At 40.6% G+C, this 26,248-nt stretch overlaps 1 protein-coding gene across 6 annotated transcripts in view; it reads right to left on the bottom strand.

The window, feature by feature from the left end:
* The window catches only part of myo9aa (myosin IXAa), a 105,271-nt gene that overhangs the window by 3,445 nt on the left and 75,578 nt on the right, over positions 1-26,248 (bottom strand). For 3 of the 6 annotated variants that reach the window (XM_034116405.1, XM_034116407.1, XM_034116409.1), the window contains 28 exons: positions 24,650-24,791; positions 23,787-23,982; positions 22,447-22,566; positions 20,993-21,068; positions 18,473-18,613; positions 16,963-17,002; positions 16,757-16,879; positions 15,523-15,603; positions 15,211-15,321; positions 12,418-12,540; positions 10,622-10,771; positions 9,806-10,125; positions 7,425-9,140; positions 6,765-6,864; positions 6,341-6,547; positions 5,274-5,371; positions 5,018-5,145; positions 4,680-4,903; positions 4,449-4,565; positions 4,110-4,298; positions 3,934-3,984; positions 3,702-3,813; positions 2,542-2,603; positions 2,082-2,274; positions 1,292-1,420; positions 1,041-1,146; positions 818-949; positions 186-309 (listed from right to left, as the gene is read on the bottom strand). In XM_034116405.1, coding sequence (XP_033972296.1) covers positions 186-309; positions 818-949; positions 1,041-1,146; positions 1,292-1,420; positions 2,082-2,274; positions 2,542-2,603; positions 3,702-3,813; positions 3,934-3,984; positions 4,110-4,298; positions 4,449-4,565; positions 4,680-4,903; positions 5,018-5,145; positions 5,274-5,371; positions 6,341-6,547; positions 6,765-6,864; positions 7,425-9,140; positions 9,806-10,125; positions 10,622-10,771; positions 12,418-12,540; positions 15,211-15,321; positions 15,523-15,603; positions 16,757-16,879; positions 16,963-17,002; positions 18,473-18,613; positions 20,993-21,068; positions 22,447-22,566; positions 23,787-23,982; positions 24,650-24,791 — 5,311 coding nt within the window. The remainder of the gene's footprint in view (positions 1-185; positions 310-817; positions 950-1,040; positions 1,147-1,291; positions 1,421-2,081; positions 2,275-2,541; positions 2,604-3,701; positions 3,814-3,933; positions 3,985-4,109; positions 4,299-4,448; positions 4,566-4,679; positions 4,904-5,017; positions 5,146-5,273; positions 5,372-6,340; positions 6,548-6,764; positions 6,865-7,424; positions 9,141-9,805; positions 10,126-10,621; positions 10,772-12,417; positions 12,541-15,210; positions 15,322-15,522; positions 15,604-16,756; positions 16,880-16,962; positions 17,003-18,472; positions 18,614-20,992; positions 21,069-22,446; positions 22,567-23,786; positions 23,983-24,649; positions 24,792-26,248) is intronic. The other 3 variants (XM_034116406.1, XM_034116408.1, XM_034116410.1) reach the window with 2 other exon arrangements.

The raw sequence follows: 26,248 nt of genomic DNA, 5'->3' as shown, positions 1-26,248 counted from the left end.
GGAAAGGACACGTTAAGGGAGGAGGATCAGGAGAAGAGAAACAAATCTTACAAAAGGAGGAGATCAGGAAATGTACAGCACTGAAGGAGAGTTTAGGATGGTTCAGTCAGTGAGATATAGCCATGAGTAACTGCGAATCTTATAAAAGTTTGATTAGTAATATTTGTCATATTATCCGATCTTACCATCGATCGGCGAATGTGGGTCAGCCTGCACTTGGCCTTATTCTCTGCAAACTCCAGGCTGTTGATGTCCTTTAGTCGAACTCTGTACTTATTCATCTGTTCACAAATGATAAGTTCGACACACCTATGGAGGGAAAGAAAACCACTTCAGAAGAACGGAAAACTGTAGTTGTGTTAAAGTAATTGAGAAGCAATAGCCTCTCTACAGGCCTTGTATTTTGCCTCAGGTCAGCAGTTCTCAAATTGTTGGAAACAAAAAGGAAATCCCATGACTTTCCTCAACCATTATCGAGGAAATGAGCAGCAACACAATCCAATTTAAAAACCATTTTGTTTAAATAATATTATCATGATGTCAGTTATGCTGAAAAATGGTAATCACTTCAGTTAACTTTGGTCTCAAAGCGTTTGTTTGTCGAGCATCATCATTCGTCAATTATCTGTCAAAATTGCACTTCTGCCATCTGAATAAATCTTGCTAAATTGGATCTTGATAGACTTGAATAGATTTTGGTAATTGCTCCCACATGACACGCATTCATTTATGATCCACTGCTGCTTCAAACTTTGTAAATTACTGTCTCGGTCCATTCGAGGGAAGGTATTTGATAGACATGATGGTTTATCCTTACGCTGTCGTCTTGCCGATGTCCTGGACACTCTGCATGGGATCGATGGTGTCAGGACAGCGCAGGATGCAGGGAGCAAAAACTATAGCCAAGGCGTTAGCAGACATCCGATTTGTGTCCTCTTGTAAAGAGACCCTAAAAGCATGAATTTAGTATTATAACAGGCCATCAGGGAGGAAATAAAGCAGTTTAATGCATGAATCCTACTATAAGACCAGTTTTTTACCTGACGAGATGAAATATGAGGCGTTCCAGAGTGTTTAGATGAGTTCTGCTTAGCAGGTCAATAACTGAATACACTCCTCGGATCAATTCCTTTTTATCTTGCAAAACTTTGGAGGCACAAGACAAATCATGATTAACCTTTACAGCAAACAAATATATCTTCTGCTGTTCACAATCATACATTGTAATTGTGACAGAATCTCCAGTGTGGTGGCTTTCAAAACACAATGGAGTTGGACGTCGATCACTTACCCATGGTCCGTATGAACTCATCATACAGCTCAAATGTCATCAGAGGATTAGGCAGGTCTCTCAGCCACTGCTTGAAAACACTAGCGATGACGTGGATGTTGTACTCGTCCAGATTCATGCTGTCTACATCTGCGTGGTCACAAGGAGAATGAAGAAAAAACAAACCAACACTTTATCAGTAGTTAGTAATGACATTTGTTCCTATCCATCTCATGTTTCTCAGCTTTAAGGCAAAACAGTAAAGGCTAGTCAATTTTTTGATTTTGGTTTATTTTGGCAGATATATTTAGCCATATATCAACCATACATTTTATTTTATGTAAAGCGTCTTTGAGCATTAGGAAAAGCGCTATAAAAATCCCATGTATTATTATTATTATTATAGCCTAATATATAGAACATTTGTTATAAAAAAACATGGCTAAAATAGATTTTTTATAATTATTTTAAACGGCTGTTATCCAAAATTCCCAAAATCTTTTGTTCTAATACTGTACGTTAATAGAATGTAAACATATTTGTTATCCTGGTTTTATCCAACAGTGTTTTAACTTGACATTATAATTGTTTTAATTCAGGTTTTTTTATTTGTATTGATACTGATGCAATTTGTGCAAATGCATATTAAATAACATCACATTTTCTGTATATTTAAGAATAACAATTTCAAAAACTTTAATCACAATAAAATAATTGCATTAATGTAAGTAATCTGTTGGGAAAGTGTCATGGTGATATATATTAGTTAAACAGTTGAGCTCCCCTCTAATGGCCAGCCAAACGTTCTCACCTGTGTCGAGTCCCTGCTTGAGTTCCCTGATTTTGTTGGTGGAGCCAGATTTTCTGTATATTCCTTCAGTGTAGAGGCCATGCATCTCGATGTAGTTGATAAGCTTCTCCACTACCAGGGGCACCGTTCTCTCGTCATTAGTCAGACGAGACACCTCTACTCCGAACTGTCTGGAGGAAAGCTCTGGATCAAACTGTTAACAGACACAAACACAACATCATCTGTTAAACACATAGACATGCTATGTAGACACACGCAGACAACCACACATATTTATATTTGAAAAGGAACCAAATAAAGGGTAATATCTAAAAAAAATTGCTTTTGTCTTTTTTGTCTCTTTCGTCATTGCAAGATTATTTGATTTCAGAAATAACACTATCTACTGTTCATAAACCAGGATTAAAACAATTAGTGTCATGGGACATTGTTTTGCGGGAGCGCAATATGGCCGACTCACCTTCTTGCTGCATTTGTTGGTCGTCTTCTGGCAGCACTTTCTGTGGCAGGCGTACCGGCACACTGGATGAACACAACCAGAGAAATCAAACAGGTCATTACCATTATCCACAGAAAGGCAGTGCCTCCTCATAATTCAGCAAAAGTAGTTTGGATAAAAGAAAAAAAAACGTTATCGCTTGAGAGACCAAAGCAGCATTTGCTGGCGTGAGAAAAACATCCTGTGGGAATAAAGGACAAACTGTGTGGGGAAATCTCTGGAGAGACGGCGCCGCAGACCCCATGAGTCCAGTTGAAAACAATCTGATTATGGCCGAGGAGAGAGAGAGAGAGAGAGGGTGGGTGGGGCTAGCTCTCAGAGGCCAGACTGGTGTGTGTGTGTGTGTGTGTGTGTGTGTGTGTGTGTGTGTGTGTGTGTGTGTGTGTGTGTGTGTGTGTGTGTGCGTGCGTGCGTGCGTGCGTGCGTGTGGTAGAGATTGATGAAAAAGATTATAAGATTTGGCATGAAAAGTTATATAAGTCAGAATAATGTGGCTGTATGAGTGAGTGAGTCTGTGAGTGATTCGATGCGTGACATCAATTACTTGGCCCCCACCAAGAGCTTGTTTGATAGAATTCAAAGACAAAAACTTTTTCAAAATATATTTTTAGGAGAAAGTCAGAAATTTGTTTTACTCATGTTCATTTCAAGAATGAGCGCAAACATAAATACATATTGCAAATTCAATATCATATATATTTTAAGGTTGCAATTTTTGTAAAATCTGCTGATTATATTAACATTAGACTTTCAGCAAAGTGTAAAAACAACAGCGATCAAGAGTTTCAAGAGCTTAGGTAACACTAATAGCTAAATATATGCAAATGTAGCATAATAAACCTTCACATTTAGAAATCTTGGAACAGAGAATATCGGGAATTTTTCCTCAGAAATGATAAATAATTGAATGACTTAGTTTTCTGTCAAGAAAAAATAGCAATTATTACTTTGGCAACATTTAATAGAGAAAATGTACCTCTACCTAGTCATCTATTGACACCAGTTAAAATATGTTACATAACCCTTCCCGTTTTTAATTAGAACTACTGTATGATATTAAGGGATTCTCATGGAGTCCTATATTACCGGTAAGATAAGGTGTATTTTGCATGCATACTTACATTTGCACACACAGGCACGGTCCATCATCCAGATGAGTGATGAGCAGTATTCACAGTATGTGGGGATGCTGTACTGGGTGGACTTGAAGATGTGTCCGTTATGCTCCTCCACCTGCAGAGAGCAGCACACGTTCATTTGGAGTTCACTTGCACATGTCCCTTTACATACAGTAAAGTACAAATGTGCCATTTTTCTTTTACTTAGATTTGATGAGAATGAAGTTAGACTTACAATATCCGTGTCCTTCTTCCTCGTCTTTTTACGCTCAGGTTTAGGTACCTGCTGTAGTACAAATAAAACAGAAACAGAAAAACCCAAAGTGAAAATAAAATCGAGTTTGAAATGTATTTTAGTAGTTCAAACATCAGCTAGATATTATTTTCCTGGAGGCATTTGCATGTCTTTACCCTGCTGACTATGCTGTCCAGAGGCTTGTACTCAGTCATGAACTCATCCAGGAACACTTTAAAGGTGTTGACCCACACTGTGACAGGAGACTCTCTCCAGTCCCTCTGCTCCTGTCGCATGGTCTTCTCCAAGATCTGCTCAAACAGAGCGTAGAGGTCTTTGTAGCGGATGCTCTTATTATCGTCCATCTGGGGAGGAAGACAACAGGTTCAGGGGAAGCGCACAGAATTGATCTACTTGAGTAGCAGAGTAGTACAAATTAATTTTTTTTTTAAGCTACCTATTTTTTTATGCAAGAGTGATATGTAGATAACGTTTAAAGCGTTGACAACACTTACTGCAAGAGCCGTGGAGTAAGAGTTGAAGATATTCAAACGGAATTCCTTCAAAGCCTTTTTAAACACAACATCCACCATGGTGTCCTTCTTACTGTCCTCCGTATCCAAGTCGTTGATCTATAATATAACAACATCATCTCAGCATGAATATAGACTGCCTGTAACTCTTTTATTTTAGATGTTGAAGTACACATGCAGATCATATAATCATCAGAGCGTGTTTGTCTGTACCTTCTTCCTGAGGAAGTCGTTCATGCTCCTGTAGTCGTTGGTGCAGGTGAGGATCTGCAGTGCGTCGTTCTGCCACTGAGTCGATTCCAAAGTCACGCTGCTGATCTTAACGCTGCGCCGCCGCTTCACCTTGGGAGACGGCTCCTTGTTCTCCTTCAAGTCTCTGAACCCTCGATCTAACATCATATCAGGACTGCAGGGCGGCGACATGTTCTCCTGACCTGCTGTGTGGAAGAGGATTTATGAGTCAGAATAACCTTCAGGTGAAGTTCAAATGTATAAAGACAGGATAAAAGAAGACAATGTGCAATATATGCAGTTGCTTTTGAATAACGCACCCTCTCCCAGCAATGGCCCAGTGTCTCCATAGTCTCCATCCAAAGAGTCACCACCACAGATCAGCTTTTCTCTGGAAGTCTTCTTTTCCCCATACTTTGTCTTGCCCCAGAAGCGCATCCTACGAACCCTGTTCCAAATTGAGATTATAATATAAACACCTTTTACTCACATATGGAAGAAAACATCCTTATCAATTTACATTAAGTTCAAGACACAAAACTGTGGATGCTGTCAATGCTTTGTTTAAGAACAAACCTTCCATCTTGTGAGTTTTTGCGCAGGGAGTCCACTTTGCCCAGATCTCCTGACGACATGGCTTTTTGTGTCTTCTTCTGCTCCTCAGAGCTGGCAGGCTGGAACAACAGCAGGTTAGATAATGAGGCAAAGTAGAACCAAAACTGAAGCAAAGCCTCTTTTTTTGTGGATGTACACACAGCTCATGTGTATATTACAATGTAAGCAGCAGTCTTAGCCAGTAGATGGCAGCATCACATCACTGCCTCACCAGCTAGACTCAACATTTACCAGATCTCTTTTTTAGTAGCATTTGAAGCAAATGCTTTTTATAGTAATCAAGAAAATGCAAATCAATAACACAACACATACTACATTTGAAATATATGTAAACATATGAATTAAACCTATGACACAGGAACAAATCATTTTTTCTCAGCAGAAGAGCTGTTAAAAGACAAAAGAAGAGTTTGTTAGGTGACGAAGAAAGTCAAGAGTGAATGATGCCTTATTCCAAGGATTCCCAAGGTCTGACCTATGACGGATGCTACTTGTTAACAGAGGAAATATAACCAAGTGGCATGCAAACATTATTGATTAAACGGAAAGAATAAATCAAGGGGAAAAGTCAGTGTTACAGCTGTGAGAGAAAGAGAAGCCACATCACGTTAGAGAAGAAAAAAAGTTTAAAGGGTTCGTTTTTACGAGAAAACACTTCAAATGGATTCAAATTCATTTAAAATGTAATCAAACAGTGTTGTTAATGAGTTCTGGAGGGGTTGTCAAACCAAGAAACGATTGGATTTTTGTTTGCTTGACCTCCTCGACTAAATGTCTTTAAAAACCGACATTTATTTTTGTATTTTCTCGCATTTTTCAAAGTCTTTATGTTTTATTACGAAACTATTTCAAAATGTCTTTGAAATAGTTTTGAAATACATTTGAAATGTCTTCACTCTTATGGTAAAGGTTAGTTTTAGAAATAGAACCAGTTAGTACAGCTTTATATTGGGGTTAGAAAAGTTAAAGAGAAGTCAGCTTTAAGGACGCATACAGCGTCACTGCTGGGCTTGTTGTGCGCCTGTTACCATGTCTGAGTCACTGAAACAGGGCTCTCTTAAGCCCGCCTCCGGGGAGCTCTGATTGGAGAGGGGAAGAGAGTGATGACGGGGGGTGTCGCCGTTATAGTCATCCTCGTCTGAATCGTCCCCAACTGAGACGATGGGGACGCGGGTGAGGAAGTCGGAGCGGGTCCGTGCCATTCGGACTTTCTTTTTTTGGCCTGCTCTGCCAACCTGGAGTTTTATCAGGAGTGATAACAGCATGTTTAAAAGGGGTCTTCAATAACCTGCAGAAGAGCTTCAGTGCATTTAGTTCTTCATAAAGGGTCACCTGTGTCCATTTTAGTGTCGGATTAAGAGCTTCATTAATTCATTCACAACACAAAAGACACTCCTGCAAACACATGTTATTTGTTTGTTTTCTACAGAGTAAACAAGAGAGGTTGCTTACATCTCGCACTTTTGCTCCTTTGGAGGGCTTGGGGACTGGTGAGGGTCCTTCTCCGGGAATCACTGCAGGTGTTACTTTAGAGACAGTATCACGGTCAAACCTGGCGGACAAAAAGAGGATGTTATTAACAACGTAAATGAACTTAAAGTACGTTCAAAGAATGTAAAGGGAAATGTCATCACAGTGATGGTTTGTGACATCTATGGGTTATTTTCAGCTCCTATATCTCAGTGTCCCTGCGTCAGTGCGTTTGTCTAAATTCTTCACTTACTGTTATAAACGTTTAGTCTTGTAAACTGTTTTTTGGAGTAATCTGTTTTGTTAAACTTGTTTTATAAACCCCTTGAGTGTTAATGTATTATCTATATTATTTATGCATCCGTTGATTGCTTGTTTAAGGTTATTTTAGCCATGCTTGTGTGTTTTCTTTTTCTTTGGGTCTTCGTCTTAGCAACTCATTGGTATTATTCTAAAACTATTTATTTCAAGTTACCAATGTTCTTAATTAATTTTGTTCTTACTTTGTTTATTTTGCAACAAAATACCAAGGCATTTACCATTTGTGTAATATCTTGAATTTTGATTGGAAAATAACTAGATAGCCGAAAAAACATCCCAAGTGCAAGCAAGGAAAGTGCAATGCTTTACTTCATGACTCACCTTGTAAAGGTCACTTTGTCCTTTGGAGAGAAGAAGATGTTCGGTTTGTCCGTCATATTAACTTTAGCGCCTTGATTGATTGGAGGCTTCTTGACTGTAGTCTTCGCTCTGGTTCCTCCTCCTCCATCTTTAGACTCCAGGGTGAGTTTAGGTGCCCACCCTTCAGCAACAGGCCTGTTCTCCCTGCGTTTATCTCTGGAAACAGAGGCAGGTGGAGGGGGCAGCTGAGGGCGAGGGGCAATGTTCTGCAGGTTTACAACCGGGTGAGAGGGCACTGATGGGGCGGTGGAGACTGAGCGTGTTCTGACATTAGGAGCTAACCCTGCTGTCTTCTCGATCAGCAGGGAGCTGGGTCTAATGGGCTTCACTGAGGTCGCACCTCCACCAACATCTGCTCCGCCCTGTCGACTCTGCTGGATCTTATGCAGAGCTTCTCCTTTCTGTTTCTCAAACATGTCTCTCTCATACTGAGCGAAGAAAATACGCTGCTGCTCCAGAGCTTCTTTCTGCTGTCTGATCTGCTCCATCATCTCCTTCTCATTCTGCTGCCGCTGATTCCGCTGCCTCACCTCCTTCTCCTCGTTCAGTCGCACTAGCTTCTCTATGATGGCCTGGTCAGCTCGAGGGACAGGGGTGGGGTCTGATTTCTCCCCCGTCTGGGCTGCAGAATCTCGAACCTCCACAAAGGGACGGACAATATCGCTCAGCTCTTGGCTTATCGGGGTTTCTTTCTGCATGCTGATAACCACCACCACTGGTCGACGCGATGACTCCCGCCTCTCTTTAAAAGGCCTGGTAACAGTGGTGGTGGAGACAACCTCTGTTTTTGGTTTGGGCTCTTCAGCAGGACGACGGGACACGACTGTGCTGCCCTCACTAGCAGGGACGTAAAAGGTAGGGAGGTAGTTCTCGAGTTTGGGCGGATGTGTGGGAGCAGAGGGGGCAGGTAGATCAATTTTGGTCTTGCTTCCTGGATGCACAACAGCATCAGAAACCTCAGTCCTGTGGGGTTCAACTGGCATTCGGCTTGATGAAACAATATCCATATTAAATTCAGGTACAGGAGCTACTGGGAGAACAGGGGAGCAGAGGTCCTCGCTGTCTGTGATCTCTTCTACAGCCTTGGGTGGCTCGTCCTCCATGCTGAGAAGCTCGAAGCTGCCTTTGGAGCTCTGGCTGTCGGGCGTGCCTTGCGGGGAGCGAAGAGGCGGGGTCGCAGGAGGCACCAGTTCCAGGGACCAGCGTCGCTCCTCCGAGGGGGACGAGCCCCCCCCGCTGGTCGCCCGGACCTTCAGGAGCTCCAGGCTGAACTTGGCCTGCTCCAACTCTCTCATCCGCCGGCTCTCCCTCTTGGCCCGAGTGGTTTTCTGGCTGGGCTCGTCTATAGTTCTGGACCTCTCTCGCACCACCACAGTCGAGGTCTGCATCGAGTCCGGTGCTTCAGTTTGCACTTTAGAGGGACTCCCGCTGGTCCCAGAATGTTCTCGTCCTTCTTCCTCTTTCACTGCACCCTCATGGCTGTTGAGGACCTGCAGGCTCCTTTCTCGCTGCTCGTAGGAGCGATCCTCCCACGTGCTGAGGTCCAAACCCATGATCCTCTCAGGGGAGTCCTCCTCTTCCTCTTGTGAGGGACTCACCTGGCCATTCTGTAGTTGAAGCAGCTTCTCCTGCTGCTCCTTCTTCTCCCTCAGCCTCTCCTCTCTCAGTTTTCTGAAGCTGTGAATCAAGAAGGAATGGTTACAAGTCTAGCTAATGCCAATGTACTTCTACGAACTACAAACTACTTTATTCTACACAATTAACGTATTGTTAACAAATTATTACTACTGTACCTACAAACTCAGGGTCTGATATTGCCTCAGCAGCTCAGCTGATTGTAGAGCTGCTTTGAGGTTGCTTGCGTAATGGCATGCTCTTACGAAGCCTGATCTATAAGCGCATTGAACAATGACCAAACACACTGCAGGAGCTGTGTGCAAAGATTATCTGGCTTTTCACAAGCTTGGGCGGAAATCATGCAGTCACCTACCCTAAGAAGCTATTTTCAGAGTTAAAGAAAATACATTTGTTTTAAACGTTTGCATATTCGAGACAACCATGAGGAAAATGTTATCAAGTATAAATATTGTGAGTATGGGTTATTTTGCTCCCATTAAAAGTGTTTTGCAGAAAAGTGGAAAAATACATCCAACATGCATGCATATAGGTGTCTTATTTTACTAACGCGGGTCATATATACCTGTAGACTATAACTCACTTTTGTATTAAAGAAAATAACTGGTCCTACTCTCTGGAGAAGTTAATTTACTCTCTAAGTTATTTTACTTTCCAAGTTATTTCCCTCTCTGGATAAGTTGTGGTTATTTTATGGTGTTGTTTACCTCTGCCTGGCGAGGAAGCCTCTGCTAAGCGCCTGGAGCTGCTCCACAGCTGCGTACAGACGCAGATAGGCGTCTCTGGCCTGATGACAGCGCCAGGCCGTCTGGATCCCCAGGGCGGCGGTGCAGCGCCGGGACAGCCATAACCTCCAGGCCCTCTGCAGCACCACAGCTGCCTCCCTCCACAGCCTGAACCTCTGACGCTCCCTGTAACCTCGCCAGTTCGTCTGCAGACACAGAGCTGCCCCCTCCTGGACGCTAGGGTCATAATCCTCCTCCTCCTCCTCTTCTTCTTCTATAGGCCGGTACAGATGCCACCATTTCTGTAAAGGGATGATGGCAATGATTTATTATTATTTTATTGATACTAGGATGTCTTTTTAAGTTAAATCAGAATGCATAGAAATATAACATATTTACTGAAAATATATAAATGTCCTTTTTTCCCTTGATTTCAACTTTATTCAGATCTGACTTTTACACAAATGAAACGTCTCTTAGTTTTAGATTAGATCCAACAATATGTTTTAATCTCATCAAAACAAGAATCATGAATAAACAATTTAATTGTTAGTGCTCAATTTATATACAGTAAGCTTGGATTCTTAATTTGTACAATATAGTTTTGCAAAACTGTGATAAAATGTCATTTTTATTTTATTTTAATTCCACTGAAAGTTGATCAGGATAATATATATATATATATAAAAAAAAAAAAAACACTTTCAGGAAAGAAAACCAAAAAACAATAAGAAGTCATTTAAATAACAAAGCAAGATTCAAATGGATTTGATGTAGAGTGGTGATGATGAACTGTACCTGGATGCAGATCGCTGCTGCTCTCATTCTGACAAACTGCTTCCTCTCCAGCCGGGCTCTGAATCTCCGCTGCAGCGTGACGATGCGTCTGAGAACTTCAGTGTGGAGCAGGGCCTGCAGCTGCTGACGCTCAGCCTCCCGCAGAAACACCTGAGGGGAGGGACCAGCACGCAGTCAACACAGGGTGATACCTTTATACACTCAGTCTATGGGTGACACATTTAATGAAGAACGGGGTTGTCTGGTTACGCACAAAGAAATATACTCACAAACTCTTTAAAACCACACAAACCACAGACATCCCTGGCTTGACAAAGAGTCACAAGTATGTCAGGTATGATCCGCTAATTATATAAACAGCATTTCAGAGGCATGGACCCCTCCATCATGACTCATTCATACTTTGGACCTATACCATACCAAATATGGGACACTGTCTTCATTACATCCTTTTTCCAGAGGGAAGAGGCCTTCAGTAATGACGTTGTCCCCAACTCTGACCATTCCCTTTGTCTATGACTATTTAAAGTGTATGGAATTGAACCCCCACATTATTTTTGAGTAATTCTGGGTATTCAAGCAGAATTTTTCAAATTCCTCACTGCCTCAACATGCAATAAAACATTTCATAAAACACATAACAACATGCAGTATAATGAGCCTACACATTTATTTCTCCAATGTCACCAAACAATGACATAACCGCTAAACCAGTGGTTCTCAACTGGTGGGTCGCGACCTCTGCGGGGATTCTCCTGGGGGAGAATCCCCGCAGACCCCCCCTCTGGGGTTGGGTTTTCAGCATGTGTGCCTTTTTATGTTATACAGTTCAGCTTTGATTCCATCATCTCATTAAACCTTTTTTAAAAGCATACTTTAGTTCTGTGAAGGGATATAAGGGATATATGCACTGTACTTCACTTTAATTAATATTGTATGCTGAAAAGCGTATATATTATAGCACGATTTTTTGTTGAATAGATTTGAGTGGTTCAAATTTCGGGTCGCGATGTATTGACAAAGGAAAAAGTGGGTCCCGAGGCCTGACCAGTTGAGAACCACTGCTCTAAACCACTGTTTTGCTCTACTGTTCAATTTTACTCGTGGACTATATATTATTTAAATGATTGAACCGGACCCTGAGTTATCTGTTTATTTCCTGCGGATGTAGAAGAACTAAAACATTTCTTTCAGTACCATTGGTCTGATGTTTTCAGATTAGCTTGTTCCAAACTCATACTGGGTGTTTCTCAATCGCGAGTACGCTTGCTTGGTAGCACATGTCTTCCGAGCATCTTGCTTCAGAAGCGAGTCAAGAATACTTCCTGGCATTTGGAAAACAAAGAGTGGAACAGGCTAGCAAGTGTGCAGGTGTGCGTCATATGAGAGGCCCCGCCTTACATTTTCCGCCACAGATTTGGGGAAATTGGTCCGTGCGCAAAGCATTGTGGGGATTTTAAGACCGCGGAGTCTACTCATGTGCAGCCTTGAAATTTCTCCAAACGGAGTACGCCGGGCTCGGTAGATTTCCAAGTATGCTGGACATTGGAACAGTACTTCGGCGGCAGTCGATGACGTAGTATGCTTGAAATAGTGGCTCTGGAGCTGCTTTACTCGCGATTGAGAAACACCCACTGTGTGAAATATAAACTTAACTTCTGAGAGCAAAACATAGCTACACTGTGTAAAATCATTTATAATGACAAACACATTTAAGGTGTTTTTTCACAGTAGGGCAGTAGTATGTTTGAATTTTTTTAGAGAAGTGCAAAAAAGGAAAAGAAGTAAGTAAATACCATTGTCTTTCCCACTTGGTAGCCATCTGGTTCTAGGTCCTGCTGGTCCAGGCTCTGCTGGATTCCCTCTCTGGTGGCACTGGTGCCCTCTGGGAGCAGCACACAGAAGTGATGGACAAAATCCTACCAACAAAACAAGAACATGTGTTAGTAAGAAATGTGGTCATTACCCTACAGTATTTCTGTTCTGAATGTTATGTTTAGGATATGTGCAAATGATTTCAACAAACTAACAAAAATAAAGTTAATAATCTGCAAAAATATCTGTTTTTCTAAAACTGATTCCAGTACAGGATTAGTTGTTGGTTGGGGTAAAACAATTTGAAATAAAAGAGTTGACCACCCCGGCAGAAACTGAAGCGGCCTCCTGCAGCATCTTCGAGCAAAATAAAAAAAGCTTTTAAGGCACATGTGGTTTCAGGTAAAAGTCCATGCTGTCCATATTTGCAGGGGTTCAAACATCATGGCGTAAATATGCTGAACGCCTACTCTTCAGACTGAGGTCCATTGTCTGAATTCAATACACTCAGGGCTGCAGGGGGTGGTTAGGGAAACAGATGCTGTGTTTATAGAATTACAATCATGGGGTGTGTTTCAGAGACCTGAGGACAATGGAGAGCCTCTGTCCTGAAGAGTGGGGAAACAGCAGAGTCCGCCGAAGTGATGCTATGCCCAAGATATTTCTCATTAGTGCTGACCGCAGCACTAAATATGTTTGGGGGGAATTTCTAATAAATGAAGATGTCTGATACCTAAATCATCATAGTGAGCTCACCAAAAAGTGAAGTCTTCAGAAATAATTAATATTGTATCCATTTTTTATTAGTTTGGAATTTAAGTGGGCCGATTTTTCCAGTGGTTGAAAAAGTACAACAATGCAAACATTTAATGTATAATATCATATTATTATGTAATTGAAAACACTCTAAATGGCTTGTGACTGATGGGCTCTCATGTAAGTTATAAGCAATGTTTTACTACTGTAGCTTGTCAAGGTGCTGTTAGTTTCTACTAGCTTGCTATTTCAGTAAAGTGTTTCCCAATTTAGGATTCTGACCCCTTCAGAAAGGTCAAATGATAAATCCTAGGGGTGAGGAGATGATCAATGGGGAAGGAAAAAGCAAAGAAAACAACGTTCTGGTTCACACATCTCCATATAACATTTTAGATTTAAATCTTATTGTAAAATGTTACCTTATATGTATATGTTACCTTGGCTATTGAACAGATATTCCAATAAAACCATCTGAAAAGTTTAAAAGACAAATGTCTCTTTGTTTGAATTGCTTAAAACTCAGGACAAGACACCGCAACTAGACACTTTTAAACACGTCAAAAAGGTTGGAAAGCACTGATTTAATTTCAAATAATGCGTTACATTTTATAAGATGACACGGTTTTCTGTTAACTCTTGATTGTAAATAATCAGATAATGTTTTGAAGATAAAGGTTTAATTATTTGCACAGAAATGTAGTAAAGATCAAAAATAGTTCACAGACCTTGTATCACCTTGAGTAACTAGCACAGTTTTTTGGATGGAATCAAGGTTGTTAAAATGACTCTGAAGTGAACAATTTTAAATGATTTCAGTTTTACGTGGAAGAAATAAGCTTTGATTTATTAAAGGGACTTCTTAATAAACTAACCCAGTCCCTAAAAATCTTGACGTCACAGGATTGGCACAATTGAAAATTCAAAGCCACAACATGGAAACTAACGTAAGAGAAAACTAGAGTGGGAGTGAGCCACTCCCTAAAATGTACTGTCCAAACACTCACTTCCAATCAGCTTTAAAACATGATCTGCTTTATAAGTCATACAGTATTCCTCACAGGGTTGACATCATTCTTATGAGAGTTAGCCTGGTTAAGATCTCTGCCACCTCATGTCGCAAATCATTTCCTCTCAACATAAAACACAATAATCTGTGGCTCAAACAACATCAGTGACATGTTTCCCGGAGATGAATTCATCCCTGGCACCAAAACTTGAGGAAACCTGAGTGTCGTTTTTATATTTTGGGCGAGAGCAGTGAGATAGTGCATCAGTGTTGTGGCTTGCACACGCCTGCACCGACCGAGGGGACACGTGAATGTAATCTGCTGCTGAACTCCTTTTACCATTTGGCTTATCGAGTCTCGCTTCCTCAATGATATGATCCTTTGAATTGCTAGATAAAGAATGAAGAGGGTCTGTTGTATCTCTCAGGAAACTAAAACCATGTAAAGGGGAATTGCATAATGTTGCATAACACGTAAAGGTCATGTTTAGTATACTCAGCCAGTGTAACCTTTTAGATGATGTCTTCTGTGACTCTGGAGGAGCTCTGTCATTTCTGATTTTTTTTTTTAATGCTGGGCTCGGAGAAACCTTTTTTTTTAACAAAAAGCTGCCTTGCAACTGCAGCGGTGTACATTTGGATATTAAGGGAACAAAAAGCTGCCTTTTTTTTTTCTTACTTCTGTTACACATTTCTTTGTCTTTCTTTTTTCTCATAATAAACGTATTTATTATCTTTTATTATATATATATGTATTAGCTGATTAAGAGCAAGGTGGTCTTTTAACTACTTTGGATTCTGTGTTGGGAAGTTATATTTAACAAAGCACAATATTAATAAACCATTTGCAATATCTTAATCTGCAAATGTATATTGTGAATCAGGCTTTCAAATAAATGTTTCATAGTCAAAAGTACATTACTTAATTTAAAATGATATAAGTGACAGTTCCAAAATATAGACTGTGATATTTAAAGAGTATCCACATGGTGTGCATGTCTGTGTGTGTTACCTTGAAGCTGTACTTGATGTTGTAGCCCGACTGGCGGATGCGCACAGTCTCCAGCATACCTGTGTATCGCAGCTGCCTAAGCACCAGGTTATCATTAAACCTCAAGGGCAGCTGAGGAAAAGGAAAAAAAAGGTTATCGAGGAGAGGAAAGGGAAAATGACAGAAAAGGAAAAGTGTCAGGCGGCAGAGGTTACAGAGGAGCAGAGGGGGAAATGATAAACAGCTTTCAAGAAGTTCAGACTTCAAAAAGGAAATGAAAAATGCTTTGAAAACTAAACCAAGCTGCTTCAGTCTGGAGTGAGCACACTGTACCTTCTCAGCATTGGAACGGATGCACTTGACAAAATAAGGCTCAGACTGACCCAGAGTCTCCATGAGCTTGTTGAGGGAGGCCTGCAGACAGAGACACAAAACAAGTCCGATTTTAAACAAAGCCAGAACATAAAAGGCACATGCAGAGGCGGATTGCTTGTGTTGATCCACAGCTGTTTGACAGGAAGAAGCCAAAGTCATGTGGATCTGTCAGCTGTGAATAACTGCTGGTGAGTGAAACCCTTTTCTGCAAGATTGAAGTCTTTGACAGGGAAAAGAAAGAAACATATGTGTAGTATTTCCATGTGCATGTGTGTAAACAAATGCACATGTGTGTGATAATTCAGGGGCAGGAGGAATTCAGTCTCCTCCTCTTCCTCCACCTCCTCCTCCATGGGAGATTAAAGCAATCAGGGCAGCACAGGATGTGGGAAGTGAAGTCATCCACACACTGGGGCCTCAGCACTCCTCTCTACTGTACCTCCAACAGCCAGAGCACAGAGTTCATGTTCAAAGAAATCAGGATACAAATAAACCGTTTTCAGTTGTTGAGTGTTATTCTAAGCTGGTTTGTATTACAAACTGCATACAAGAGATATTTTTGACCTAAAGACAACCGAGTTATTCTGTATGTTAACAGTAGTTGTCAGTGTCATTAATCTCACTTTTGAGTGTATGAAAAAAGAAAAACCTGTGCTGTGAAATGCAAAAACAAAGAGTAGAGCACCTACATTTAACAGTTTCAAATGGTAGGAATTAGTTCATTCTTGTTTTCTTGATCCTCAACTCCTATTAATTTAACACTAATGAAACACATTTCAAAAGAGTGTGGTTACTCCCTCATAAATCCTCCCCAAGTATTTTTCATGAGACATTTATTTAGCTTTTTGTCTTAAATTCCCAGACATGAAGTCATACATATTAGACTTGTGTGTATGTGTGTGAAAACGAGGCAATAGACTTCACACACATTATTCACAAATACAGGGATAAGACAGGGGACAGCGAAGGGCGCGGGGGGGGGGGGGATGCCAGAGAATTGGAGGGATGTTTTCAGCCACAGCCAGTTGTAACAGGACACACTTTGTTTTTATCATAGTCACAGCTTTTATCCTCTCTGCAGCTCAGGCTAATCGTGTTATTTTTATGGTGAGAGCACTGAATGGCGAATCATTGAGCATTGCAGTGTGCTACTGGGTGTGTGTGTGTGCGCGTGTGCGTGTGCGTGTCTGACCTGGAACTGAGCGCTGATACTGGGTGGTTTCTTCTTCTTGTGGAGGTGCAGCAGCGACTTGGTGATGCGGTCGTGAAGCGTCAGGTTGCTCAGGTACTTCAGTGACCTGACGTTCAGTAAATGCTGCAGATGTGACGAATAGTCAGTTAAACATGTTGATCATGAATTACTTTGTTAGAATCTATAACAAATGATCTGGACTCTACCTTGGGAAGAACTGGCTTGGATTTGTAGTTTTTGTTCCTCCTTTCAGTAAAAAACAAGGAAAAGAAAAGTTAGTTCAAGAGTCAAATCTATTTTGAGTATTAGAGCAACCATTTGCCTCTTTGTGTTCTTCAACAGGTGAGAAGGGAATATGTTTTAACTGTCAAGTAAAAGCACCAGACATTCCTCCCAAGTGGGTCATATTCCTGTCAATAGTGAAACTTTATTCATCCCTGTGGGGAAATCTGCGCGCACTTGCTCCCCTCCGGAGGGAGATCAGAGGTCAGGGTCAGCTGCAGAGCAGCAACCTCGGAGCTGGTAGGAATGTAGATGACTAAAGGACACGAGGCAGGACAGATGTTTTCTGACACTGAGTTTGAACTCAAGTCTTTCTGTTTTTTAAGGTATGTGTCGAGGCCAAACTGCTGATCATCATAACCAGTACATACCAGTAGAAACACTGATGCAGGGGTAGACATTAAGGGTAAAATTGAGGGCCAAGAGCATTCGTCCAAAATAATCGACTAATAATGAAGAAAATGAACACATTTGTTGCAATAGTAATTTATGCACAAACTACATTACTACTTGTACTACAACATTTGAATCATCAGTTCTTCCTAATTTTCCTCAATTGTTCATATTTGGTTTATTAAAATAATTATATTGTGGTCATTGTTAAAAAATGTCTGCTATTATCATTATTATGAGTATTATTATTTGTATAATGCGCTTTCTGCCTTCCTGTCATTCGGAGTTAGACATGTAATGGCTATGTAATAGATTAGATTAGAACCTTCATTATCCTAAACTGCTGGGACATTTTTCCCTATAGCCAATATACCTTTATATTTTCTACTCTTCACTTACTTGTCAGCATAGGTCGGCATTGATGTACAGAGCCGACAAAAGACCTTGTTTATAGTGGCATCATTTTGAAGCCAACTCCATCGATCAAGCCAGTGTGGCTGAAACTTTCTCTCCCTCTTCTTCTCATACTCCCAGTCACTCTCCTTTAACTCATCTGGTGACATTCTTTTATTTGAAGATTGTTTTTTGCCCGGCGCTTGGCCGGTTACCGCTGGTATTAAAAACATTTTGGCAAATGGTTAGGTGGCGAGAAAGTCTGTAGTGAAGGAGCGCGCTCCCACACGGGAGCCTGCTCGCGCTGCGCTCTGCAGCAAACAGCTGTTTGCTTTTCAACCAACAACGACAACCGCCTCACGAAACGCTATGTTGTAGCATTAATAAACGAAACAATTTAACAAAATGCTTGTCAAAATACCAATACCACAGGACAATATTTTTTTTAAAGCAATATTTTTAGTGGCCCGAGCGGGCAAGTGGAAAGTACGTTATGCTGGCCCGGGGTGTCTAAATAGTGTTTCCAGGCCAGCGGGCCATTTATAATGTTGAGCCCTGTGATGCTACAATTCTTTAGCATATTACAATCACAAAGAAAGTACAAAAAACGACATGAAGTACTGTCTTATTCAGAAAGAAGTTACTGACATGAGGATGTCGTGGGCTCTCTCAAGGAGTTTGCTACTGGCAGAGTTGACAAAGATGCCGTCTTCTTCTGTGGTGGAGCTGCTGGAGGAAAGGCATCGGAGTCGACCCACACGCCCGTTCCAGCCAAGGCCCGGAGAACTCCTGTAGACAAAACAATAACACACAGATCAATTCAAGTGATTCATTTATGAAAATTGACTTAATACATTATGTATAGTCACTTTTACAAGACACCTTTGAAGCAAACTCTTGATAGGTATGATTTGATAGATGCAAAGATAATACAAATATGGTTTGGGACACTTTTATTACAAAATATTTTAGTTTTTTCTGAATTATTTTCAACCTTTATACCTTAAAGTAAACTAAACAGTTAGTACTCTATATATATATATATTTCTCACCTGTATTATGACATATTTAAAAAAGCATCAACAGTGTCTTGTCTTTTGTCTCCGTGAGGGAAATATTTTTCCCAGGAACAAATCTCCCCAGCAGGGGCAGTAACTTCTGTGTATTTCATCTCACAAGTGATTCAACTCAGTTTACTGAAGCCTCAAAGGGTTTAAACCTCAGCAAGGTTTCAAGGTGAAACCTAACCACCCTCCCATAAGGCAAACAAAAACATGTGCGGTCAGATCATGGTTAAAACCATTAACCAGTCTAAGCTTTTTTAGCCCACAGGAGTGGACGGAGCAGAAAAGGCAACTGAGGTACCAACAATATCCACCATTATTGACATAATTCCCAGTGTAGTTGTGGCAGCAGCAACCTATCATTAATTCAGCTCCACTGAAGCACTTTTGATTCCAGTATTATAATAAAGATTGTACAAGAATGCCTCCTGATGAGTTGCAAGCCGCAAACTATGACACATAGACAACAGTAGCGAGATGTGTTAACTTCTACTCTGTTATTAGCAGGGGGTTGAATCATTCCCACAGAGAAAACAAGGTGGCACACGAGCCAGTGGGAAGGTTCTTAATGGCTAATGAAACTGAAAGTCTCTACAAAAACAGACCCACAGCTTTTTAGTGCAGGGGCAGCAGTTTGATTTGGAAACCATTTTACACAGCTGAATTATGAAAATATGCTTTTAAAAAACATAGATTATGCTTGTTCCTCTTCAGTGTTGCTGTTGAAAAAAACCACAGATTGTTGTGCTCATGTTTCAAACTTCTTCTGTGCACAAGAAGCATAATGCTTTGGCCAAATATTTTGTGTTTTGAATTTGAAATACATAATGTAGACATGCTGCAAATAGAAACCAGGTGTAACTAAAAGGACCACCTTGCAGTTGTGCACCAACCAGTCAAATTGCAGTTTACATTCATGTCTGTGGAGACATAAAAACACAGCACAAACGTGTGACTGGCTTCTTCATTAGTTTTCTCTCTATGGAGGCTGTACACTTCTCCACTGTACTCATCACAGTCTGGGGTAATTCTTCCAAGAGTCCCAGAGGAGTCTTAAAGATGTATATTATTTATACTACTAGCCTGCATTACATTTCAAATACTACAGCGGAAGATCCACAAAGCTCAAGTATGTAAGTGTAAATAAAAGTTGTTGGATTTATATTGGTTTCTGGATTTATACTCCATCTTTATATGGTCTTCTGCAACTATTTAAGGGTTTGTTGTGAATGACCACATCATAAAATAATGTTTGACGTCACGATGTTAGCTAATGAATAATGACACATCCTCAGTTTCCATCTGGGCTACCATATAAAGACAATTAGTTAGAATTACTCCCCAGTTGATCCTCGGTCTCAGTAAACGGTAATGCTACAATATGCTTCTTGTAGTGAGTGTTTATCTCCATAGTCTCTCTTAAGAGTCCCATAAAGCATTACACTGTCCGCTGTCTGTCCAGCAGACAAGTACTCTGCAGGGACTTCATATTTATCGCTCTCTGGGCTCTCCTCTCAGATGCATAGCTCTGACTTTACATCACTGAGGAAGCAGCTGCAGAGGGTTTAGTACTCTCCTATCTAGAGGATGGGTGTGCGAGTGTGAGAAAGAGACATGCAGAGGGGGGGGGAAAGGTTGCAAATCAAATTAAGGAGGTGGGGGGGTTAACCGCCCCAGACTGAGCTCCTGTGTAACAAAGGCTGTCTGTACCAGCCGCTCTGTGCCACCACTGGTGCGCTGTCGCGGGCTGCTAATCCCACTGTCCACAGCTAATTAGAGGAGGTGGTCTACCAGTGGGGAGGTGTGAGAGAAATGCTCGGGTCACAGCACAGTTATCACTCCTTTTTTTTTCAAGGCATGCCATGTGTGTCTCAATGCCCAATATACTTATATATAAAGAAGGCTAGTGCAGCTGAAGGGAATCAAAGGGTTTCATATACTTTATTATGCTTATAAGAACCACTTGAGGCCAAGGGGGTGAGGACTGGGAAAATATGAACCATAACGTCACTGGTTTGAGTTCAACTGGGAACCTTTCTCCCCTAATTTCTCCTAATCTGGTTCATAAAACACAAAATTACAAAAAATCAGAACAGAATCTTACCGTGGTGAGTTCTCATTGATGGTGTTGCTTCCTTGAAGGTCTGATAGTGGGGTTCGAGGACTCTTTCTGGTCACACCTGATCACGGACAAACGGGTTGGCATTTTGTGAAAAAGCACAAAAACACACACTCACACACAAACAAAGACTTACACACAAACACACACTTACACGCAAACACAACAGACATAAAGACACTTGAACCCTTCCCATGTAAATAACCACTTTGTGACACTCCAGTGATATTCCAGTGAGTGTTATGTGCCTTTTTATAAAAATTATAATCTACTGCAGATGATTTCATATTAAAAGATAGTAAAATGCTTAAATTATGGAAGCTAGTTGGGTCTGGATTGTTTGTTTAAGTTACACTTAAGTTATTTAAAAATACAAATATTGAACACACATGTTGTTAAGTAGTCAGCTATCTAATGATGTAAAGCAGGCAGGTGACATTTCAGTTGAACTAAAGAGAATTTAAAAAGGTAAAATTGTGAGCCAAATGGGTTTTTAAAAGCTTTTTGTGGCTTTGTTTTGGTGGTGATACGCCTAAGCAATCAATCATAGTGAAGAGATAACACAGATATCTACTGTGTATGTTAAACTACCTAAAATAAATATGTTCTCTGGTGTGTGAACATTATACCGTTTTCAGTTTCATCACTTTGTACAACATTTTCACTTTCATCAGGAGCTGCAGGGTGGCCCAAAACAAGAACACACAAACACATGTGGGTGTAATGAAATGTTTGTGCAGGAAAAGCGATCTGTGAGAGAAGTGTGTGTCCTGCACCACATGTAAAGCTACCTGTGAGAAAATGAGTGTTTTAAACCCCTTAGTCTTTCTACCACCACCACCACCACCAGTGAACGTGGTATTAGTGAGAGGTGAAGCCTGTTGATTTCAGATGTGTGCTGTGGTGGACAAGCAACTTCACCCACTGCCCCCCCTACATACCGGACAGGACATGAGAATGTAGCCGTGTGACAAAACAGAGAGTGATGGACACCTACAGGTGTTACTGTGTTGTTTCCCCACACCAAAGTTAACTGAGCAATACAACCCATGCATTTCTCTGCTAGCCTTTTACTAGCACAGTGTAAGAGACAGATCGGTTGAAGCATGCTAAACAAGAACAACATGCAAGACAAGACTAAGAACAAATGCATGCAGGTGCATACAGTGAGAGAGGGGGAAGAGGGAAACAGAGGGAGCGGAGGCCAACAAGCATCTAGTCTAATTAAAGAAAATAAGAGTTGCAAATCAAATCACAAAGCAGAAAATAAGACCTGTGTTTAAAGTTTTAATATTATTTTGAGCTCTTTTTTCTTGACTTTTGCTCAAGTACGGTGCAGTAAAGTCGATGATGTTGGTCAGCCTCGTCCCTACAGTTTCCCAGGTTATGGTCCAACATTAAAAAGTAAGAAGGAGTTTTTATTGTATTGGCAGCCTTACTGTGCTTCTCCTCTTTGCATCTCTGCAGGATCTCTAAGCTTCTCTGATGCACAGGGTGCTGCAGAAAGCTAAAACTATCCACACTTTTCAAAACTGCACAGGGAGCAGCGTCATCATGCCCTTGGAGAAGCAAAACAAAAGAAAAACAAGAGAAAAAATACACAAGGAAAGAGAAAGGGGGGGGAAGAAAGAGAGAGATGACAGGTTAGACAGCGAAGAAAAAGAGATGCAGTCGTCTACTGGAGAGATACCTGTGCAAGACTTCTGGAGAGGAGATGATGGACATTCACAACTGCAGTTGGCTGCAGCATTAGAAGTTTGTCATTGTAGTTCTGTGAGTAGGTTCGTCCCCCAAAGGCACTCCCTTACAATGTCTTCTAGAAGTTTTTTCTGATACTACAATTTAGTCCTTTTAGGCAGTGAGGACTAGCCCATTCTTATTTACATTTACATAAAAAGACTTCAAAACTAATTTTATTTGCAGAAATGTTTCAGAAGACATGTAACGGGTTACCTTGAGTGACTGTTAAAAGGATTTCTAAAAGATAGCTAAGGATGAGCTAAGGATGAGCAAAGGATACAAGACTTCTACAGTATTTTCACATAACAACATCTACATGTACAGTAATACTTAAGGAAAGGATCAAGAGGGTGCAAAGTCTGATTCTTTAGACGGCAGTGCTAAAAGAAAATCTAATGGTAATATCTAGAGCATGGCACGTTTATCCAAGGGAAAAGAAGGCATTCATAGGCCGAAGCTCAGAGGGACAAAGAGAAAGAAATACATGGCAGCACTATGCACACACATTACAGAACAGTGACTACCGAAACATCAAATATTGCTGAGGTAAAGCTAACTATAGTTAAAGGGAGAGGACTAAACCAAGTCTGCATGGCATGTGAGTAGAGAGTACTGTGCTTCTGAAAACTAAAAAATAATCAGTACTGTCATTTCATGCTGTTTATTGGATAAAATGTGCTTGTAGCAAGAGATGGTAAATAATCCTATAACCATTATTCTCTTTTAGTAGTTTGATAGTTCACCGTTGTTCTTGTTGTACTAAAAAGTCATAGATGATCACATGCCATTCACTAAAGTCAATGTCGTTTCCCTTTTCGTCGATTCTTTAGTGCTGCTTTGACAAAGTGAGCATATATTTTCATCATTTATTCTAATAAAGATTGCTGAAAAATGCAACAAAAAAAAATCGAATTCAAAATGTTAAAGACATTTGTTGATGACAGATAGAGATATATATATAACATTCCTTTGACGTTTGAAGCTCAGATGAGATTTTTTATCTCATGTATGGAGGGAGTCAGGGAGTCAGGGAGCTCACCAGGCTTTTTCTGCGTGTGTCTCTTCCCGGCCTCTCTGAAAGCCACCAGGGCCCTGAAGTAGGCTCGGAGTACCGCCCAGCGGAAAGTGGCAGAGGGGTCGATGCCCATCAGCCCGCAGATGAAGGCGTTCTTGCTGCTCTTCAGTAAAGCCACGATGTCTGGACGCATGTGGTCTGTGTTCTTCTCCCTGAAATCCTGTGTGTGTGGCAGAGAAAAAAAAACCCCGGTATTATTGGTCTAGTTTTGTGGATCTACATTAGCTTCAGCCATAGCAGTTGCTCACGCCCCCTGAAACAAATGTGTTATTGGTGATATTTGGCTATAACCTTTGACTGGACAAATCGTTACATTTAAAGATGATCCAATAATTCATCTGGCTATTCAATATTCGAAAAGCATCATAAATTCAGATATATGTCATTTTCTCTGATTTAAAACTTAAAAATGTAAGAACTCTTTGATTCTCTAATACTGATTGGTATCTGTACACAAAAACCCTAAGCATAACTGTAACTGTGTATATATAAAGTCTTTGGATATCTCATTTGTATTAATCCACATACGTACAGAGAAGGATATGTATGTGTTTGACCAGTACTTCAATAGAGCAGAAAAACAGTCAGGTAAGCCTAGAAAAATAGCGTTCCTTATGAAAGCAAGCAGACTGAATACAATCTGGGTCGCGCTATTATAGTCTGTTACGCATATCAATAATATTAAAATGGTATGAAAAACAAAACAAAACAAATGATCAGTTTATAAAATAATAATGACGATGTGTTTGAGAAAAAGTTTTGGGGGCGCTTTCCAATTTCTTCCTGTCTAATCAATGACTCTATTAGGAAGTGTGGGTGACACTGACCTTGACCCCGTACTTGACCATGCCGGCATAATGTCGTATAATGAAGGCGGGCTCCATGACAGCAGGGAACTCGATGTAGCTGTTCCCCTCATGCTGCCGCTTGAACTTATCCAACAGGGTCTGGTTGGTGGCCTGAGGGAAACTGAAATCAAAGAACAGAAGAGTTTAATTTGAAGTACACTATGTTTTTACATTTGTTTTTTTTATATGAAAGCATATCCAGAAAGGACTTCTGCTGGGGAAATCACAATGTTGATGCACCTGCTTTAAAGCTCTTAACTACAGTACGTCATGAATGCTTCAGTATAACTCACTGTAAATGTTCCTCATCAACATGTAGCAAATCAATTAAACACACAGCTTTTCCACCAGTCTCTAAATCACAACAACAGCACTTATTGTGGACCCTTGAAACGTGGCATGTCATCTGATCTGCAACCAGTTTTGACATTTTATCCTGTGACGCCACAGGGTGAGGATTATCACTCTAAGCTGATCTTGGTTCAGATTTCCCTTTCGTCCTTTAATATAGAGAGCCAGCGATTCTGCAGAAAACCAGCAGCTTACAGGAAGAGGAGAGGGAAAGAATGAGACACCAGGGGTTTTTGGAGCGGGGTGAAACCTGAGCTATGAAGACAACACAGCCAAAGACTCCTTCCAGCTTTTCCAAGTGGGAGGAATTTGATTCAGTGTCCAAATAAAGAAGAGGGGGGAATACAGAAGGACTTATTGTTTGTAAAAATAGTCACATTAAAGCCAAGGAGCTGACAAGAATAAATGTACTGTTTAGAGGGTTTACATTTTAGGCTACTCCATCAGTAGATTAGATTTATTAGCAACAATTCCTTTAACATTATGATAATGTATTTATTTTGTGAATGTTTCAATAATGTGCAGAATAGTTTTTCTACACACACTTTGAGCATGAGCAGGGGGTCAAGCTGATTTGTCACTCGCCTGCATCAGGGTGGAAATAAGTCTAGATTGGTTTGTATGTCCATATTTTGTACTTGGCAAAAAAGTTAAGTAAATGGATTCCAGTATGTTTACCATTTAAGTGCCAGAGTTGATAATCAGGATTTCATTGTTAATTGCAATTATTTGGCCAGGATAAGCAATGCATGGAAATGACCCATAGCTACTCCATATACCGGTAAGCTATTACGCTAATAAGGTAATAATGCCACCAGTTAAAGACTTAGTATTTAGGCCACTATGGGGCATAGGAATTCAGAAACAAGCCTGACTAACATGTTGGCTAATAAGTCAAAAACCAAGCAGACATAGAGCATTTGAAGTGTTTGCTTATCTCTATTTTGGTCTGTAGATGCTTAATATTCATCTTTTTTGCTAGCCGTTTAGTCTGTCTACCACGTGGTGATGTGCCATTATAATAATATTAATAATACATATTATTATTATTATTATATAGCGCTTTTCCTGGTGCTCAAAGCGCCAAAACAATGTGCTTAAAGAGGAGGAAAAAGCACCCGAAGAGAAGAGATTAGTTGACCATTTTCTGCGTGTGTGACACTACAATCTACATTAGACATTTAAAAAAGTGATATGCGGAGAGGAAGAACTACCTAGCTGCAGCTT

This window comes from Trematomus bernacchii, unplaced genomic scaffold (assembly GCF_902827165.1).
Source record: "Trematomus bernacchii unplaced genomic scaffold, fTreBer1.1, whole genome shotgun sequence".
NCBI lineage: Eukaryota > Metazoa > Chordata > Actinopteri > Perciformes > Nototheniidae > Trematomus > Trematomus bernacchii.
The sequence above is the reverse complement of the archived record's forward strand: the minus strand, read 5'-3'. Positions and strand labels throughout refer to the sequence as shown.